Below are 20,210 nucleotides of genomic sequence, written 5' to 3'. Positions count from 1 at the left end.
TGCAGTGAATCATTGTAAGAAATAAGAATCATTAGGAAATCACCTGTGTGCCTTTTGGTGTGTATTTTAGGGAACTCAGTAAAAACAGTTATGCTGCTCAGCTCACCCAGAGAAAAATCGTAATATTCTACTTAAAGACTTGTTGTGAGAAGAGTTCTCTATATGAAAATAGAACCCAAAAAATGTCTCACATTGCATCAGTTACCAAAGACCATCCATTCCATCTCTGTAACACCAATCCCCATTGTCCACTTCTATTTCCACTAACAGCACCCTAGTACTTTTCCCTATTATTCTTAACAGGTTTTTCCTATCTCTATCCCATCTGCTTTCTGACTAATATATCTTATATCTAAATCTATCCAAGTCATTCTTCTGCTCAAAAATCTTCCTATTGTCTCTTTGCACCTAACTTCTAAAACTTTCCACAATCTGGAACTGCAGTACTTTTTCAGTATGTTACCTTCACATTTTCTATGTTCTAGCCAAACAAGATTACTCATCATACTTACTAACCCCAACTTCTACCTTAGGACACACCCTCTGATCTTTCCATCTTTGCACCCATGCTTACATTGTTCCTTACACTTGTAACATAATTTCTTTTCTTTTCATAGGCCATTAAATTCCTACCCATCTCTTAAAGTCTAAATCAAATAATACTCCTTTTCATGATGCTTCCCTCCATCAGTCCATCTTCCTGCTTTTACTTCATTTAGTATCTTATTTTTTACCCCCTTTATTATGCTCATCATGCAATATTTCACATCCTTATAATCTTTTTGGTATCTTTTCTCCCTACTGGACTCTAAGCTCTAATGTCTTATTCAAACTTGCTATTTCTCATAGTGGCTAGCATCCAGTACATGCTAAATAAATATTTGCTGAATCAAAGAAATAAAACAGGTTAGATGGCAGGTATATAATCTAATTTCCCTATTAGAATTTGAAGGGAAAAATCTGGAGAGAATTTGTGTGCCTGTCTGTGAATATTCAATACAATTTATAAAAGGATTGTGTTGCAAAAATCATTCAATAGTCAGTTGTTTGAAACTGTGAATTCATTTCCCCCGTGGAAACAATGCTATAAATACTGACTGTTAAATTCCTGGCCCCAGCTAGTCCACAAAGGTCTATTTAACCCATGTAGCACCTATAATGAATGTGCTTTATCATTACCCTCTGGAGTCTTTCTAATCTTGTCCTCTCATCTGAACTCCTATGATTCAAATGTTTCATGGGTTAAATAAATTTTTGTGGCTTAGTCTGAGAACCTAACCACAATGCATAGCATTGTTTTTAAGGGAAATTAATCCTGTGGTCAACAGTGTGCAGAAAACTCTTTAAGATCAGGAAACAAATGGCTTTTTTTCCATTCCTTTTCTTACTTCACTCTGAATCCTGAAGTTGGGGCAATGAAAGAGAAGAGGGAACAAGTCTAATTTTCTTCAGGGTCTGAAGGTACTCACTGGTATTTCCTATGTAAGCTACATTCTTAATTCTGAGAATACCTTTCCCTTTTCAGTCTGGTGGGCAGAGCACTATGTCCAGAGCTCACTTCTGATACTTATTAGCTCTGTGCTTTGGGGAACTCATTGGATACCTTTAAAATCATTGACCTTAAAATGGTTGAGTTCAAAATTTTGCCTCTGACACTTAATTGCTATATCACTATGAATAAATCCATTAACCTTGATGGGCTTTAGTTTCCTCATCTTTAAAATGAGGATAGTAACTGAACCAATCTCACAGGTGAGGCCCATGTGAGATAGTATAAGCAAATTACTTTGTGAATATTAAAATTCTATATAAATGTTATTATGTAATATTTAGCTAAATAATAATTTTTATTATGACTCTGAGGTCCCTTTCAGGTCTAGATCTGTGACCCCATAACCTGCTGAGCTCAGAGATCCATCATGTCTCAATGAGGAGAAAGAACTTAAAGAAATATCCATGAACAACATTATGATCAGTAATATCCTTATCTGAAATGTCTTGAACAGTAGTTTAATAATGACCAATTTATTTCTAGGGAAAAAATGGTCAGTGAAACATTTTTTGAACTCACCTATTTCTTCCCCCAGTGAGGAGTTCAGGATTGCACCTGCAGACATGACTACCGCACAGCTCCCCAAACCTTGAGGATAGAGTTTGCTCAGGGGCACCCGAGGGACATACTTCTCCCAGCCAAGGTCTGAAAAGGGGGCCTCCTTTCCATCCAGGGTCTTCACAGTCACTTGATCCCTGAGTTTACACAGTAGCTGTTCTCTTGTCAGCTTGGAGTTCCTTTTTCCCCTAAACCTCACTCTGTGCTTGTTGGTAGTGAGATAATCTTTCATTGCTTTTTGTAAACGTGGATTTAGCATTTTTGAAGAGACATTTCCTTTCCAAAGCCGGTACAGAAAGGACTTGGACATGGTGGAATAGAGTCTGTCCCAGTGAGGCAATTGGCTTCTCCTGTGCCTGGAGATAATTTTCTTTCGATTTTGTCTGATGCTCCCTTGCTGGTCCTCCTCACTAAGAGGCATGAACTTCACCATCTGCTGGTTGGGGCTGTGTGACATAGGTTGGCCCATAGTAAAAAAATAGTCATCGTCTACTTGATAGAAAAGGCGTGGGGATTTTTTTCTCATCTGAGAAGGAAAAAGCTCTTCATTCTCAAAACCATTTTTTATTTCAGTCCATTTCTGAAAGCTATTGGAACCTAAATTAAATGAATCAAAAAGGTTTCCATTGAGAAGCACTTCATTCCCATCAATGGTTTCAGAAAAGGATGGGTCATGCATGGCACCCATAATTGATCTCTGTTTCCCTTGGATAGGCAGGATCCTTTTAGTTTCAACAAATGAGAAAGAACTTGGAACTGGTTCCACAGTGTTGCTATCTGTGAAATAGATGAAGATGACTAAAAACAGGAGACCCCAAGCAAATATCCCAAAGAGCATTAGTTGTTTCCATTGTTTCAAGTTCGGTTTCATGGCAGAGTCCGTATCAACACTTCTGTGTCCTGAAGCAGACAACCTGCAGCACAACATTAAAGATTAGCAGCACTTTTCTACACAAACACACTAGGAAAATAACACATCATGATGTGCTGGCTACATCTACCTCCCAGTTTTTTTTTTCCCCAATATGCAATGAATAATTCTTACTGATTAGAAGTGGAAGGATTAAGTATTTTTTCTTCACCTTTTTAAGTACAATTCTTTGCCTGTATTCTATTCACTCAATCAACAAGCACAAGCATTTATTTAGTATTTACTGTTGTGTCTTGGGTATCTAGATAAGCCCTGAAGACAGGCTCACATTCTATGAAATGAGGCAGGTAGGTTGTGCAGTAGATAGTATTAGGCTTGGTCTCAAACATATACTTTGTGACCTTGGACAAGTCACTTAACCTATTTGCTTCAATTTCCTCATCTATAAAATGGAGATAATAACAGTCCTTACACATAAGAGTTATTGTGAAGACTAAATGTGCTTAGCAAAGAGCCTGGCACATAGTGCTATATAAATGTTAGTTATCATCAAGGTCATCATCATCATTATCATCATCATCAACAATGGAGGAAAAATGCATTAAAATGGTATTTACAAGACACAGAACAGATAAAAGACAACCTTAGAGGTTGCATTTATGTGGCGATGTGGACTAAGAACATCTTCTACAGAAGACTGAATTTGAGTTGTAATTTTAAAAAAGCTAGGGAGAAGATGAGATGAGGAAGAAGAGTATTCTATGCATGAAGGACATTCAATGAAGTATTATGTTTAAGAAAGAGCAATCAGACCAATGTGTTTCAATGTTAAAATGCAGAGAGGGAAGTAATATATAAAAAGACTGGAAAGATAAGAAAAGAATAGGTTACACACACACATATGGAAATTATATATATATATATATATATATATATATATATATATGGAAACACATATACATATATACATGCATAAATATATATACACTTGTGTATCCTAATTCTTTCCTCCAGCATTGCTTGAACATTATTAAAAATTGGTATATGAGGTACAACAATTAAATAATAAAAATGTATTTAAAATATATATACTAAAAGTTATATGAGTCCCTTTTGAAGGTTATTCACTTATTTTTTAAAACTCCTCTTTGAGAGTTTATTTAAATACCCTTAAATAGGAGAAGATATTTGAAAGCAGATTTGATTTTTGGAATTTAATTTTTTTTTTCATTCAGATCCAAGCTTGTCAACAAGTTAAATGAAATGGCTAATAAAACTAGTTAATACTTTCATTTATTTATTTGGAGGATTGTGTGCGTGTGTGTGTGTGTGTGTGTGTGCACGTGTCGGACAGGATCAAAACAAAGAATAACTAAAGTAATTAGAAGTAGAGACCAGTCAATATGGTGGATTACAATGAAGCAGGGCAACCCAGTTATCTCCATAATCATTCCAACCAAGATTTAAGAAAAACAGCAGTCAGAGTTGGGAAATTCAAGAAGAAAGTACAGTGAGCTATATTTCTATCCCAGCAAGTAGGCAAAGAAGCTAGCCAGCAGCTTTGTCCTTCAGACCTCAGAAGTGTGTTTTGGATACAGCCTATATTAAGGAAGGAATCTCGAGGTCCTATGCTTACTTGTAATAGTAGACAATGCATCCAGCTGAGCTTTGGTCTAGGGTTCTTTGTTAGGGCAGGATCAGAAATAAAACTGAGCAGCAGTTATATGGCTCTGATAATGGAGTAGGATTATGGATTCAACCCACAGATTTCTATAGCTGATTTCTGCAGCTGAGTGACCAGAGTAAGGAGCCCAGATCAAGGGAGAGTAAACATTTCTAGAGTTTACAAAAACCTTCAAGCCAGATAACTGTGGTCTATTGTTGCTTCAATAAAAGGGAAAATTAGTTTTGTCAGCCAGAACCAAACTAGGATTAAGAGCTTGAAAAACTTAGACCATGAGGTCAGTATGTAGACATGCATTCATTCTAAACCAAATTGCTTAGAATGTGCTGAAAGTTTATATGTTGCTCCAATTGGATGACTCCTGAAAGCCTTTAGAACCCCTAAACTCAACATCCAGAAAGAGCAGAAGCAAAATTCAAGAAAATGTAAATCGGAAGTAACAAGCTCACAACATGCCCTTTAGAAGGCCATAAATAAAAGTCCTAACAAAGCAAAAAAAAAAAAAAAAAAAATTCCAAGACAAAATTATATAATCAAAATAGGGATATTCATAAAAATGGGGAAAGGACCCACATGTGCAACAATGTTTGTAGCAGTCCTTTTTATAATAGCAAGGAACTGGAAACTTAGTGGATGCCCATTAATTGGGGAATGGCTGAATAAGTTATGGTATATAATTGATATGGAATATTATTGTTCTGTGAGAAACAACCTAGTAGGATGATTTCAGAGGCCTAGAGACTTACATGAACTGATGCTGACTGAAGTAGAACTAGAAGTAAAACTGGAAGAACATTGTGTACAGCAGCAACAATATTATACAATGACCAATTCTGATGGACAGGACTCTTTTCAGCAGCAAAGTGAGTCAGAAAGAGGACTATAGAGACTGAATTTTCACCTTTTTTTGTTGTTTTTTTTGCTTACTTTTTTTCCTTCCCAGGAGGAAGAAAGGAAGAGAGAAAAATTTGGAACACAGGGTTCTGCAGGGATGAATGTTGAAAACTACCTTTGCATATATTTTGAAAATATAAAGCTATTATTTAAAAAAAAAAAAAAAGATAGAGATACTCAAGATACAAACTCAGGACGGGGGAAAAGGACTCCAAAACATCTAGAAGCAGAGTTTCAAAGAAAAACACAAAGTCAACTAGAATTCCTGGAAGAAATGAAGTAGTAATTAAAATAATCAGAGACACAGTTTTCTGAGTTGCCTCTTAACTAGCTCAAACGAAAATTCCTAAGTAGATGTTCCTGAAATATCTTAATCAATGTTAGCATCATTAGAATAAATATATCGTTTGCTAAAGTGAACATTTTGAAGGTTATCATTCATTTTAAAAGGTGGCACAGTTAGTTGATAGAGTGCAGGGCCTGGAATCAGAAAGATTTAAGATCAAATACAGCCTCAGACACTTACTAGCTCTGTGACCCTGGGCAAGCCAGTTTGCCTCAGTTTTCTCAGATGAAGAAAGAAATAGTAAATCACTCCTGTACCTTTGCCAGGAAACCCCAACTAGGGCCACAAAGAGTCAGACAAGACTGAAAATGACAACAAAAATTCATTTGAATGCTTAAGCATTAGTAAATTAAAAGTATTCCAAATCTTATTAGTATATATTTTACATGTTTAATATGTGATTATATATGTGTATACATACTATACATATGTGTGTATACATAGAAAGGAGTTTAAGCATAGAAATTTCCTTCACTTATACAAAAGATTTGCAACTTATAATCTTGAAATGTTAAGAGGTTACTTGTATTTATCTATCATCACACCAAGTTTGGCCTTTATTAAAGAAAATAGCACACTCTCTCTCTCCATATGTATATGTAAATGTATATATATATATATGTGTGTGTGTGTGTGTGTGTGTAGGCATATACTTTGTATTCGTATGTATATATAGATGATGTATAGAGTGTATAGAGATAAATATGTGTGGCTATATATATATATATATATACACACACACACATACACATATATATATATATAAATCAATTTACACATATGCGTATATGTATGTGTGTATATGTACACACATCTACAAATATCTTGTCTCAGGAAAAACAATCCTAGACAATCTAGTTAGAGAAATAAAGATAATATATTTCTCTATGCCTACATAGTAACTGTAAATTTATATATCCATATATATGTATATGAATTGTTTTTCTTAAAAGAACAGGATTAAAGAAAAAGAATAAAGCAAAATCATGTGTAGTAAGACAAACAATCTTGGGTTTTCTAAGTCAAATGACTGAATTTATTCCAGTCAATGCAGAAGCAACAACTTAGGGTTCAATTGTTTTTGCTGAGCCTTTAATTGAAAAATTGCCTCTGTTAGTCACAGAATCAAGTGTTTATTCCCACTAGGAATGAAGAGTAACTTCACTTCAGTACTAATAAGACTATGTACAACCCAGCACAGATTTTTTAAAACCTTAAACACATAAAAGTCTTTAATAAACAATATACTTTAATCTAAATTATGAAATGAGTTGTTTTTATTGTTAGCAACAAAGAAGGAAGATACTAATTTAAATGATGGTAAGAGGGATGAGAACATGATTATGCAGAACTGAGCTATCAGAGAAACCAATCCTTTCATTTTACAGTTGAAGAGACTGAGATGTAGAGAAGACTTTGCCAAATCCAGGCTGAAAGTAACCATCAGTGAGAATATTTGAAGCTAAAACCTCTTTCTACTGCACTTTAAATCCCTAACACAAATTGCACAGCCAAACTGAGGTTGTGATTGAAACACATTTTTCTTTCTTTTTTTAAATTTTTTTGCTTCTCCCCAACTTCTTAAAGGTGAAGTGAATGAAAAAGAGGTGAAGTTGAATTAGTCTGAGCTCCTTGGAAACAAGTATTTCAATAGGAGAAGTATTTTTCTTCAGATAAAATTTATGTAGTTCTTGATGCATTGTAATATTAGAATAGAGTGGGATAGAAGAGTGCTTCAGCTCATGATGATGATGTGACTTTTAATATTCCAAAAACCTTTATTTCAGGATCTAGAAAAAGAATAATTACAAATGTTAGAGGCCAATTAAGGGAATATTTTGCAAAATAATGAAATCATAAGGAAATGAAAAACTGCTCATCAAGCTTGGGTATGATCATTAAAAGTGCTGCATTACTGTGATAGCAATACATAAGCCAAAACCCAGAGTCAGAAACTCAGACAGACAATTAGATGGAAAACTGTGTATTGTATTGGGGTGAAACTCAAACAATATAACACTTGCTTTCCTTATAATTGTCATATACAAAGAAGCTTGTCATAGACAGATACATAAAAATTTGCTGAATTGGACAAAAGACTAATGACTGGATGGTCACTCAATTACATTTAACTGGGGACATCTTTGATTCTCCCTCAATTCCATCATACTAAGAGTTGTTACATTCTGTTAAGTATGTTACAATTATCTTTCACATTTTTTATTCCCATTAACTCTTCCATTCTCATAGTCAAAACTCATTCTTCTGACTGCATTAAAAATCTGATAAAATCTTTCAATCCATATATTAAACAACTGCCAAAGAAATCTTCTCAATACATGGTTTTGATCATTTCATTTCCTTCCTTAAAAATGTCAGTGGCTCCTCACTGAAGAATCTACAGAATAAAAACCTAAACCACTTATTTCCCTTTACTCCTAATTTCTGTTAAATTCTACCCTTCTTTCAAGAATCAGATCAAATATCCTTTCCACGATGTTTGCTTCTAGTAAGGCAAATTTTTCACTTTTCTTTGAATTTATATTTTGCATGTATATTTTATCTCCATTATATTTCTTTCTTATTAAACTGTAATCTCATATAAGTAAAGACTGTTTTATTCTTTGTGCTTTTATCCCCAAAGTCTGGCACATAGTAGGTACTAAATTCATTTTTGATGAGTTAATTATAAGTTTCTCTTTTTTGTCAGTGTGTGTGTGTGTGGGGGGGGTGGTATTTGGGGTTAAGTGACTTGCCCAGAGTCACACAACTAGAAAGTAGTAAATGTCTGGAGCCAGATTTGAACTCAGGCTCTCTTGATTCCAAGGGGGGATGGAACTCTGTTTCCTGCACCATCAAGTGGTTCCTAATTATAAGTTTCTTGAAGATAGAGACTGTCATTTCATTTTTAATCCTCAGTGTCTAAAATATGTTCAAATATTAATGGGTATTTTTTTCTTAAAATGTTGAATTTTGAGAAAAATACTAATTCATTTTTCTAATATACTTCCTTCAATATTCTGATGAAGATTATTTTATTCTGAATAATATAACATCAGATGGTATAATATTAATCAAATAAATTAGAGATGAAAAAATACTACTAGGTAAGTTAACTGTCCCTGAATGCCAAGGAAGGATTGTTTCTTAATCTTAAAATTCATGCAGGCCTTCCTTGCTAAGAACAGTTTTCAGTGACTAACACTGGTATCATCAATATTCCAAGGAGGAGATTATACACGTAGCTGAGATATTATACAACTTTGGAATCCATCATAAAATTATTCTAATATGTCAACTCATCTGTGTTCAGAAAAATATTTTAAATTCATGAATTAGCATTCTGGCTCATTTGAACTTTATCCCTCTTTTTCAAACATCTCTCACTCAGTGTCTCTCTGCATGTCTTTCTGTCTCTGTTTCTATCTCTCTGTCAGTTTCTCTGTCTTTCTCTCTCTCACACACATACACACATGGACACATACAGAGAAAAGACACATACATACTCACATACACAATGGACTTTTTTTTTTGTTGTTGTTGTTAACTATCCATTTTATTCTTGGGACAAACTTATTCCTCCTGAAAAAAATCCAAAAATGTAAACTTTCAAAAATATTATAGCCAAATTCCAGAACTTACAGATCAAAGAAAAAATATTGCAAGTACCCAGAGAGAAACAATTCAGACATTATGGAGCCACAGTCAGGATCACACAAGATTCAGTACCTTCTACATATTCTACAAAATGATATTCTGGGAGACAAAGGAGCTAGGATTAATTATCTTAAAACAAAACAGTATAATTATTCAGAGGAAAAAACCTGATATTTAATGAAACAGAGAACTTTCAAACTTTACTGATGAAAAGATCAGAGCTGAATATAAAAAGTGATATTCAAACACAAGACTGAAGAGAAGTATAAAAAGGTATACATGAAAGAGTAATCAGAAGAAACTCAATAAAGTTAAACTGTTTATATTCCTATATAAGAAAATGGTACACGTAACTCCTAAGAACCTTATTATTAGGGAAGTTAGAAGAAATCCATATATCCTGATGGCATAGCTCAGTTGATTAAATTGAGATGCTCTCAGAAAAAAAAAAATAAAAGAGTGAGAAAGAGGAATATACTGGAAGAAGGGAGAAGTACAACAGGGAAATCTTTCTTGCATGAAAAAAGTATATAAATAAGGAAAAGCTTTTACAGGGGAGGGCAGGAAGGTTAAGTAGAGGGCAATGCTTGAACTTCATTCTCATCAGAATTGGTTTAAAAAGGAAAGAAAATACACACACACACACACACTCAATTGGGTATAGAAATCTATTTTACACAAAATAGAAATAGGAAGAAAAAGGGATGAGAAATATGGAGAGAGGTGAAAAAGGGGAGGGTAAATTACCAGAAGCAGTGGTCAGAAGAACAGACTTTTGAGAAGGAACAGGATAAAAAGAAAGAGAGAGAAAGATAAAGTGAAGAAAATTGAATGGAAAGAAATACACAGTAATCAGAACTATGAATGTTAATGGGATCAGTTTATCCACAAAACAGAAACAGATTATAGTATGAATTAGAAACCAGAATCCAACAATATATTGTGCACAAGACCCACAAGACAAAAAAATACACAGAGTTAAAATAAAGGACTAGTGCAGAATTTATCATGCTTCAAAAAAGTAAAAAGGGCATGTATAGTAATCATTCATTATTCCAGCAAAAGCAAAAATAAAACATTAAAAGAAACAATCACAAATGTGCCATAATGTACCATAAAAACGTACCATAGACAATGAATATAAAAAAAAATAATTTCTCTGAAAAGGTCTCATTTTTCAAATATATAGGGAACTGAGTCAAAATTATAAAAAAATCAAAGCCATCTTCAATGAATAAATGGTAGAAAGATATGAACAGCAATTTTCAAAAGAAAAAATCAGAAATATTTAATCATATGAAAAAATGCTCTAAAGTACTGATTGGAGAAATGTAATTTAAACCAACTTTGAGATACCATACTATCAGAAAAGACAAATGTTGGAACGGATGAGGGAAAATAGGTGTACTAACAAACACTTATTAGCTACGAACACTAATAAACACTGGGTAGTTGTGAACTCTACTTACTTGGCTACAAAACTATACATACTCTTTGACCTAGCAATACCACTACTGGGTTTATACTCAAAAAAAAAGCAAAGGGAAAAGGACCTATGTGTACAAAAATATTTAAAGCAGTTCTCTGTGGTGGCAAGGAACTGGAAATTGAGGAGATGTTCATCATTTGGGGAATGAGTGAAGAAGTAATGGTATAACTGTGATGGAGTACTAATGCACTAGAAGAAATGATGAGGTGAGGGTTGGTTTCAAAAAAAAAAAAAAAAGAATATGTTAAGACCTAAATAAAGGGATGCAAAATGAAATGAGAAGAATCAGGAGAGCACTGTGCACAGTAAGAACAATGTTGTAATGATGATCAACTACTCTGATCAATATGATGATTCAAGAGAATTTCAAAGGCTTTGTGATAAAAAAAAAAAAAAAAAAATTACTACTTCCAAAGCAAGAACTGATAAATTGAGTGCAAATTGAAATATAATTTCTTTATTTTTTGCTTTTTTTAAAATAACATGGCTAACATGGAAATATGTCTTGCATGGTTTCATATATGTAGCTAATATTTTGTTTGTCTTCTCAGTGTGCAGTTGAAGAGTGGAAAAGAGGAAGATAATCTGGAATGCCATGTAAAAAGAAAAGAACATTAAAAATAAATAAACAATTTTTAAATTTTAATTTAAAATTGAAATTTTAAAGAGAAAGTTTGCAATCACTATTAAAACCATGGTATTTTATTAGAAACATAAAGTTCTTTAGGCAACTATCAACAATCTTTAGATGATAATCTATTTATTAATTGTTTTAAAAAGGAATACTTTAAATTGTCCAACTCTTATGAAATAGTATTTAACTATTCAGAAATAATATGATGAAAATTGTTGTCAATGTACTGAAAAGAGCACTGGTCTTGGAAATCAGAAAACTGAAAATGAATTCCATGACACATGATCAATTTCATTAAGCTTCAGTTTTATTATCTGTAAAGTGGTGATAAATACCTTTTTTCTAGATTGAAGTTAGTATCCAATTACATAATATAGAAGAAACATTATACATATTTAAAGTACCATATGCTATTCTTATCATTATTTTAATAAATTTCAGATAAATGACATTCAGATCAACCTGACAGAGAGGCATCCTGGTATAACTGATCATAGGTTTATAGGTAGAAGGAACATTAAAGATCTTTCTCTGGACATTAACAATTAGAGATCATGGAATATGGAAAAAATTTTAGTTTACGAAGCAAAAAGTATCCTTTTTCAAATGCTGCCACTGAATTATACAATGTTAAAAGACACACCATTTTCAACCTGGTTCCTCATCTGCAGCATGATGGAGAATCCTAAGCTTGTCAAGAGTCCAAGTTACTCCTTAATCAAGTGGACCTTGTGATTATGGATACTTAACTTATGTGAGTTTTAGTTTTCTCATATATATAAAATGGGAATAATATTATTACTTACATCATACCACTTTCTAAACTGACTCTTCTTTGTATTCCTAGCAACTAGCACAAAGTCTTGCACAGAATAAACATTTCTTGAATTAAAAGGAACTGAACTGCAAAGCACCATATAAATATGAATTAGATAAGTAGTCAAATAAGCAGGGTCCTTTCAATACTAAGTCATTTTTAAATTTTAAAGTTTTAAACATGTGTACAAGTTCTCAAATTAAAATATTAATATAAAATCTCTCACAAAACCATTGAAATATTGCCTAGCTAATGCAAACTACTCATCTTAATACTCTAAAATTTCTCATTCCGTATTTTCCCATGCTATTAGAAGATCTGTAAGCCCTGCAAGTTTAAATTGCTCATTGGTCACAATTCTCTTGAATGTGATAGACACACACACACACAAACACACACACACACACACACACACACCTTGATTAATGTCTGTCTTATAAGTCACCCTCTGGTCAGGGTTTTATGGGCTTAATCAATAATAACACATACAATCAAAATCTCTCTAAAGAAACATGTGGATTTCATGTGGGTATGTGTTGAAGAGCTACCCAAGAAGCTACCCACTCCAAGACTAATCATCTACTTTAAGATTTTAAATTAAAAAAGGTTTACTCTGTGTATCAAAGTCAGAAGTCATTCACATGAATCTTGAGTTTTCAGAAGACTAGTACTTTTAGGAATCAGTTTTCCAAAATTAGTTCCTGTCACATTTCACATGAAAATACCAATCCTCTGCTCACTATGGGATTTCTAAAGTCCTTTCTCCAACCTTATTATTGCCATTGTTACAAGTGGCTTCTTTTTATTTTTTTAGAAAAGTCAAAGCACCTCCAGACCATACAAAATACAAAGAAAAGAGGAACTCTATACAAAGGATAGAGGAACTCTTCATGAATTGGATCTCTAGCTTCCCTATCCATTCTTAAGCAAATTTCCAGAAGATCCAAAACTAAAAAGGTCAATTTGAGATTGCTTTTTTTAAAGTTTTTTTTTTTTTTTTTTTTTTTTTTTCCTTTTTAATGTTAAATAGCGCTTTGTGTTCCCTGCTCTTGATTTGTCAAATGTAGAGTCCTTATCTGAAGTCAGGGCTATTATCTGAAGGACCAATTGTTAATCAAAAGACTGCCTCACAATGAGAGAGCAAATCAGACCAAAAGAAATCAAATGGTTTGAAGGTCCCTGTGGTAAAGAGTTCAAAATCTTAGAGCAATAGCTCAGGGATCTGAAGTGGACGGAGCTCTGCCCCAGAGAATTTGGATTCGATGCTTACAAGGTCTGATCCTAGATAAGTCAGTTTATCTTTTAAGGCCTCTCTCTTCAACTTATCTAGAAAATAAGGGAATTGTTCTCCAACTAGTCATTAAGGTCCCTTCTAACTGAGTATATGAAAACACCTTTAAAATGTTTGTTCAATGAATTAGGGCACTCTTGAATATATATATAGCAAGAGGATGAGTAGTTTTGTTGAGACTTAATTTTGTAAATGTTTGCTTCAAGGACCTAGAATTGTAAAACTTATGGAGGAACATGGAAAATGCAAATCTGGTCCTGAAAACCTCAACAGTAGAAACAAAGATGATAGAGTAAGTAGGTCAGAAAATTCCAGGTTTTTCAGATTTCCTTCGTAAAAAATTGTCTTGAAATGAATGTAGAGAAACAAAAATAAAGAGATAAAGCAGTTATCCCCTTAAGACCACTTAAGAGAACTTCAGAAATTACAGGACTTCCAGGGGATGAGGTATGACATGAGTAAAGTACAGACATCTCCAGGCCATTCACTAAATGAACTAACAGCTAAACCTGCAGTAGCTCTGTAGGGAAGCAAACTAGGCCTAAAGAAATTTTACCTCAAGAGCTTTCACCTCAAGAACTTTTATCTCATAAACTTTTAGCTAAGGAACAGCAGATAGCTGAGTAAGGGAAGATTGATCAGAAGCAATCCCAACCTATGGTTGTGTCAATGAACACACATACAGCAAGTGCAGAGAATAAGAACATTTTCAAGACAGTTGGCTGGGGGATCTAACCGTGGTTTGGGGGATGAAGGAAGACCGAAAAGAACAAGAAGGAAGATCTGAGGTCTAGGGCAGCAGCATAGCCCACAACCGAAGATTAAAGCTTGATTATAATAATAATAATGATAATAATAAAATATTAAAATATAACATACATTTTAATATATAGTCCCTTCCATGTAATATATTAGTCCCTTGTTTCTTCTCAGCCTCTCTTTTTACTCTATTCCCTTAGTCTTATCTTCTCCCCTACCTTTGTACTTCCCATCCCACCGAGTCCCCTGACCTCATCTTCCCCCAGCTTTCTAATCTCAATCCACACAACCATCCAAAAATCTCCTCATCATCTGTTTACCCCATCCTGCCAAAACCCAATCACTTACCCCCTAAAAGTCCTTTCCTAGTTTTCTCACCTCTCTACATTATACTCTTCCAGATTATGTGTATGTATATATAATGTATATGAATAATATATAAACAAAATATTAAATAATGAAATATAATAATAATACCCCAAATTAAATAAAAATGAGTAAACAAAGGAAAAAATCCAACCATAGATAGCTGAAGGACCAGTTGTTAATCCAAAGATCCAAGTTCATAGTCAGAGGAAGGTAGCAAGGTAAAAGGGAAAAAAAAGCCATAGGATAATGTATATAGTGTCAGATTTTGCTTATATGTTTACTTTTGCTGTACTGCCTTCCCACTCCCTTATTCTTTGTTAGAGAGAATGGCTTTCTGGATAGGAGGGAGGGATGGGGCCGCATACAGAAATGAAGGTAATATAAATAAATAACATTTTCAAAGGGAAGTAGTCATTAAACAAAGCCTACAGATTGAATACAATCTAATACAAAATGCAAGCTATTTTAAAGAAGTGTGTGTGTATGTGGGTGTGTATAACTTGAAAGGGCTGGCTTTAACATTTAGGACTTCTAATTACAAACACAGATTATAATTATTATATTATAGCACTCTCTTGTAATTCCATCAAACTCCTCCTTTTCCTATGTTGATATTTGCATAATAGACTAAATTAATTTTCTTTATTCACTCAGTGTAAATTGTTTGCTCACCTGGGAAGTTCTGATCATAATAGTCTGGGGATACAGAAGATGGAAATCCCCTTTTTGGGCCAAATCTTCTGTATTTGAGAACATCTGACAAAGAAATAAAATGATGGAAAACTGTTTCCAAATCACAGAAAGGTGTGCATGTGCTTCTTTGGGTGACTTTTTAACATCATAGAACTTTTGCAATAAGATGGCAGGTGCTACTGGGCAGCTCTAAATGGAAATGATGATAATAAATTATGTTTATGTGTGCAGACCTGACCATATGTTGCCTATTGACTAGAGTATGTTTGTTTTCTAAAACTCAACTAATCTGCTTTATATTTTTAAAAATGTTTTTGTCTGTTTTATTTCTAATTCATACTCAGATATTGGTACTATGCATAAAATAGTGAAAACTGTATTCAGTACACATATAACAGCTAATAAAATTGCAAGTTTCATATCTCTTAGACACCTGAAAAAATGTAGTCAGGATAATTTAAAGAAATTTGTGGGTAAAAATATAAATGATGAGCAGGTAACCTTTTAAGAGAATATATACTACCACCTGCACTGGTTCTCACTTGCCTCCCACCCATCTCTTAAAAACAATCCACTTTGCCTTCCTCTTGTGTTTCTGTAGTCAAAGGAGAAATGTCATATAAAAGATGTTGAAGGTGTCTGTCATTTGGGGGAGAAAGGATCTACTTGTAGCATGCCAAAATCAAGTATATATTTAAGTCTCTAACTCATCTAGAACACTTCATAAATGATATTGAAAGTCAGAGAATGGAGAGTTTATTATATACTGAGTAGGTAGGATAGCCTTCTAAATTTGTAAATACTGGGTTTAGTTTCTAAGGACTTCCATAATTCTTTCAATTTGTTTCACTCAACTGGCAAAGGTAAAAATCTCAGGTAAAGATTAAATAGCAAGCAAAGAAAAAAATGAGAAGTATTTAACTGTGTTTCTGCTTACAGGTAAATTTCCCAAGTCAATAATTTGAGAAAAAAATAAAATTGCTCTTATTATGAACTAGAAAATCAACAAACAAGAGCATTTACATATAAAAAGAAGTTCAAAAAGAAGAAACCATAAATCTATTAGAGCTTTAAATGTTGAATATTTATAAATGAAATTCCAATTGAATTCCTACAATTACGTTTGATTTTATGTCTTGTATTTCACATTGGAAAGCCAGGCAAAGTCAAAACTTTCAGATAATAACATCAAGAAAAGAAGACATAAGGCCATACCAGGTTCCTTATTTTTCGATATCTACATGAAAATAAAAAACAAAGCAAACAACAGCAGAGGAATAGGAAGGTGGGGAAAATGCTGCCCCAAATCTAATTCATTAACTTGTCAATCTTCACTGAAATTTGGTTTTTAGTCACAAATCATAGATTTTCCACAAAATATTCCACAAAAAATATTAACCAAAAATAAATTAGAGGATTCAACAAATGGACTGTTCAACATTTTTGTGATCAGGTCAATTTTTCTTTCTTTTTTTCCTTTTCTTTTTTTTTTAAAGACAAATAAACTTGAATTAGCTATATAAAAAGATACAAAAGCAGATTAAGATTTCAGGGAACAGGGTTTATTCATAAAAGATTTCTCTCGCTAAGAACCTACAAAGTTGTATTCAAAAAGAAAAGGTTTGCTAGTGTTCATAGCAGGGGACTATGCCATTTATAAGGAATAATAGATCCTGGTTTAGGTATTGTTTGCCTTTAAGATAGATAAGCCATACCTGCAATAAAATCTTTCCTATAGGACTCAATCAAATACTTAGGACTGATTCATTTCCAAATATAGAAGGCTTTAGATCCTTTATTACACAAATATACACAAATCTTTATTTTTGCCATTGTTAGTGTTCTCATCCTCCCAAAAGTACATTTTATTGTATATTGTATATTTTATCTGCTGATCTGGGTGTAGGTTGTTTCACTCCATTAAAAAAAAAATTAAAGTACTTCCAGGGCAAGCACTATTTCATGTTTTTCTTTATCCTTAGGACCTAGCTTGGCAAATGTTTGTTCTATCATTTCAGATATGTCTCACTCTTCATGAGTTCATTTGGGAATTTCTTGGAAGAAATGCTGTCATTTCCTTCTCTAGTTCATTTTATAGATGAGGAAACTGCAAATAAGTTTAAGTAAGTTCTGGTAAATAAGCCTGATTAGAACTTTGGGAAATAATTTTTCCTGACTTCTGGTCTGGCATTCTAAGTATTCTGCCATCTAGCTATCCTTTGGTACAGAGTTGGTAGATATGGTATAAATGCAAGTTGAACTAAGTATATGTTTAAGAGTGTATCCATATTAACTTCAAAGTTTTGGTAACCCAACTTCTTTCAGGAGTAATGCTTTATTCTGTGAATTGAAAGGTTCTGAGTTTGAAGAAATCCAAAACAGAAGGAATGTTAGATCAAAACTTTTCATTTTTTTCCATTTATGTCAGAATCTTCTAAATTTTACACTTAGATAGTTAGATGGACAAATATATATATATATATATATATATATATATATATATTACAGTGGGCTTGTAATTAGAAAGAATTGGATTCAATCCCTTTCTCAGAGGTTTACTAACTATGAGACTTTAGGTAAGTCATTTTATTTCTCTGTGCCTCAGATTCCTCATCTATAAAATGAGGGTGCTGAATTTGAAAGGTTGCCTTTTAAGGCCCTTTCCAGTTCAAACACTATGGTCTTATAAAATGTGTGCCAAATGGACCAAAGGAAACTAGCCTATAGGAAAACTTAGAGGAAATAGACAAAAGCATGTCCTGATCAGGTCAATTTTTCAAAACTATTTCCAACCTTTGCATGACAATCACTTACTTTAGAAAAATGTATAGGGCATGGACAGTATAAATCTAGTTATACCAAGGACCTGTGTCCTAACAGTGGAAAATTTGATGAAATTAAAATATAAAGTGCTATATGTTTTTTTAAATTTTTCTTTCAAGTATACAACTGAGTCTTAGAAAAGTATAAAATCAAGGTCCAAGTGGCTTCAGTGGCAGCTAAATGACAAAAATCATTTTAATTAGATTCCTATTTACTCCAATCAGTATTAATCAACTCAGTGTAATTCCAGATGATTGATTATTAGCAATTATTAATGATATGCTCATATAATAATATACAGTTGGTCAGTTTAGTCAATTAATTTTAATATACAATAATATATTAATGCATATTTGACATATAAGGATGATTAAATAAGAATTAATTAAATAAGAAACTTTTTTCTAAAGAGCAAAACTCAAATTTTAAAAACTATGAATTCACTGTTCACCACTTATTTACCAGTTATGAAGCTCACTAGCCTAACTACAAGAATGCTGATGACTAAACCTATCAAGAGTTGGATGTCTTGATATGACAGGTCCATCAACTAATGAGATCCAGTATGTTACTTTACCTCTTCTGAATATCTGGGTATCAGGACCTATAAAAATAAGGTCCTTGGGACCAGCGGTCATTTAAGATAGTAAGGAAGATTTGAGATCCATTTCTTTAGCAAAGTCCTTTAATAAAGTTCTATTTGCTTGGGACTCTGCCTCAGTACTTTTTCTTGCAAAATGGATAAATTTGATCCCATGTGAGAGGTATGGAAAGGCTAAGAAACATCCTGTAACTAGGTTAGGTTATTTAAGAAAACTTAAAAAAAAAAAGAACTTAAACTTTCTTTTTTTCTTTACTGCACATTAGAATGCAAAAAGATAGTAAAAGTTTTTTTTTTTTTTCCCCATGAGATCTCAGGAGAGTGTTTAATAAAGCAACATTCAATTTAAACTCAAATAAAACTTATAAGGATCAACAATCTTCAAATGAATCTTAGCACAAGCATATCAGTATATATTCTAATAAATTTATATACAGTCACATTATCATTTGATAATGGTGAATTGAGGCATGAGAACTTTTCTATGTATGTTATTATTTTAAAAATCATTATCACCAGTATGAAATGAGGAAAATGTAATATGATAACAGAATACTTAAACTGGTAGTAGGTTATAAACTAAATATGAGTCTATTAGTCTAACATGGAAACCTGAACAGTAAACAGGATCTTGGGCTACACTAAGAGGCACAATGTCAGAAACAGGAATGTGGTAGTTCCATTGTTATCTTTGAAGTGATCACACTACATTTGAAGCATTATTTCATTTTGGGTTTCAAATTGGTTTCATTTTAAGAAGCAGAGTATCCAAAAAGGGGTAACCAGAATGGAAAAGGGCCTAAGACTTATTTATGACTTGGAAGAATCAATTTTTTAATAATAGCTTTTTATTTTCTAAATATATGCAAAGATAGTTTTCAACATTCCTGTATCATAACTTATTCAGCCATTCTCCAACTGTTGGGCATCTACTGAGTTTCTAGTTCCTTTAAAATGGGCTACTACAAATATTTTTGCACATGTAGGTCCTTTTCCCTCTTTCATGATCTCTTTGGGATACAGGCCCAGTTGAGACACTGCTGAATCAAAGTGGTCTATAGTTTGATAGCCCTTTGGGGATAGTTCCATCTTGCTTTCCAGAATGGTTGGATCATTTCACAACTCCACCAACAATGTATTAGTGTCCCAGTTTTCCCATCCCTTCCAACATT

The 20,210-nt window shown here is 33.1% G+C and overlaps 1 protein-coding gene across 3 annotated transcripts in view; it reads right to left on the bottom strand.

Annotated features, from left to right (window-relative positions):
- Positions 1-20,210, bottom strand: part of ST6GAL2 (ST6 beta-galactoside alpha-2,6-sialyltransferase 2) — a 97,337-nt gene that overhangs the window by 25,717 nt on the left and 51,410 nt on the right. For all 3 annotated transcript variants that reach the window (XM_012546184.3, XM_003765689.4, XM_031958785.1), the window contains exon 2: positions 2,072-3,024. In XM_012546184.3, coding sequence (XP_012401638.1) covers positions 2,072-2,981 — 910 coding nt within the window. In that variant the 5' untranslated portion in view covers positions 2,982-3,024. The remainder of the gene's footprint in view (positions 1-2,071; positions 3,025-20,210) is intronic.

Source organism: Sarcophilus harrisii, chromosome 3, assembly GCF_902635505.1.
Source record: "Sarcophilus harrisii chromosome 3, mSarHar1.11, whole genome shotgun sequence".
Lineage (NCBI taxonomy): Eukaryota > Metazoa > Chordata > Mammalia > Dasyuromorphia > Dasyuridae > Sarcophilus > Sarcophilus harrisii.
Note: the sequence above shows the minus strand (reverse complement) of the source record. Positions and strands in the feature narration are given on the sequence as shown.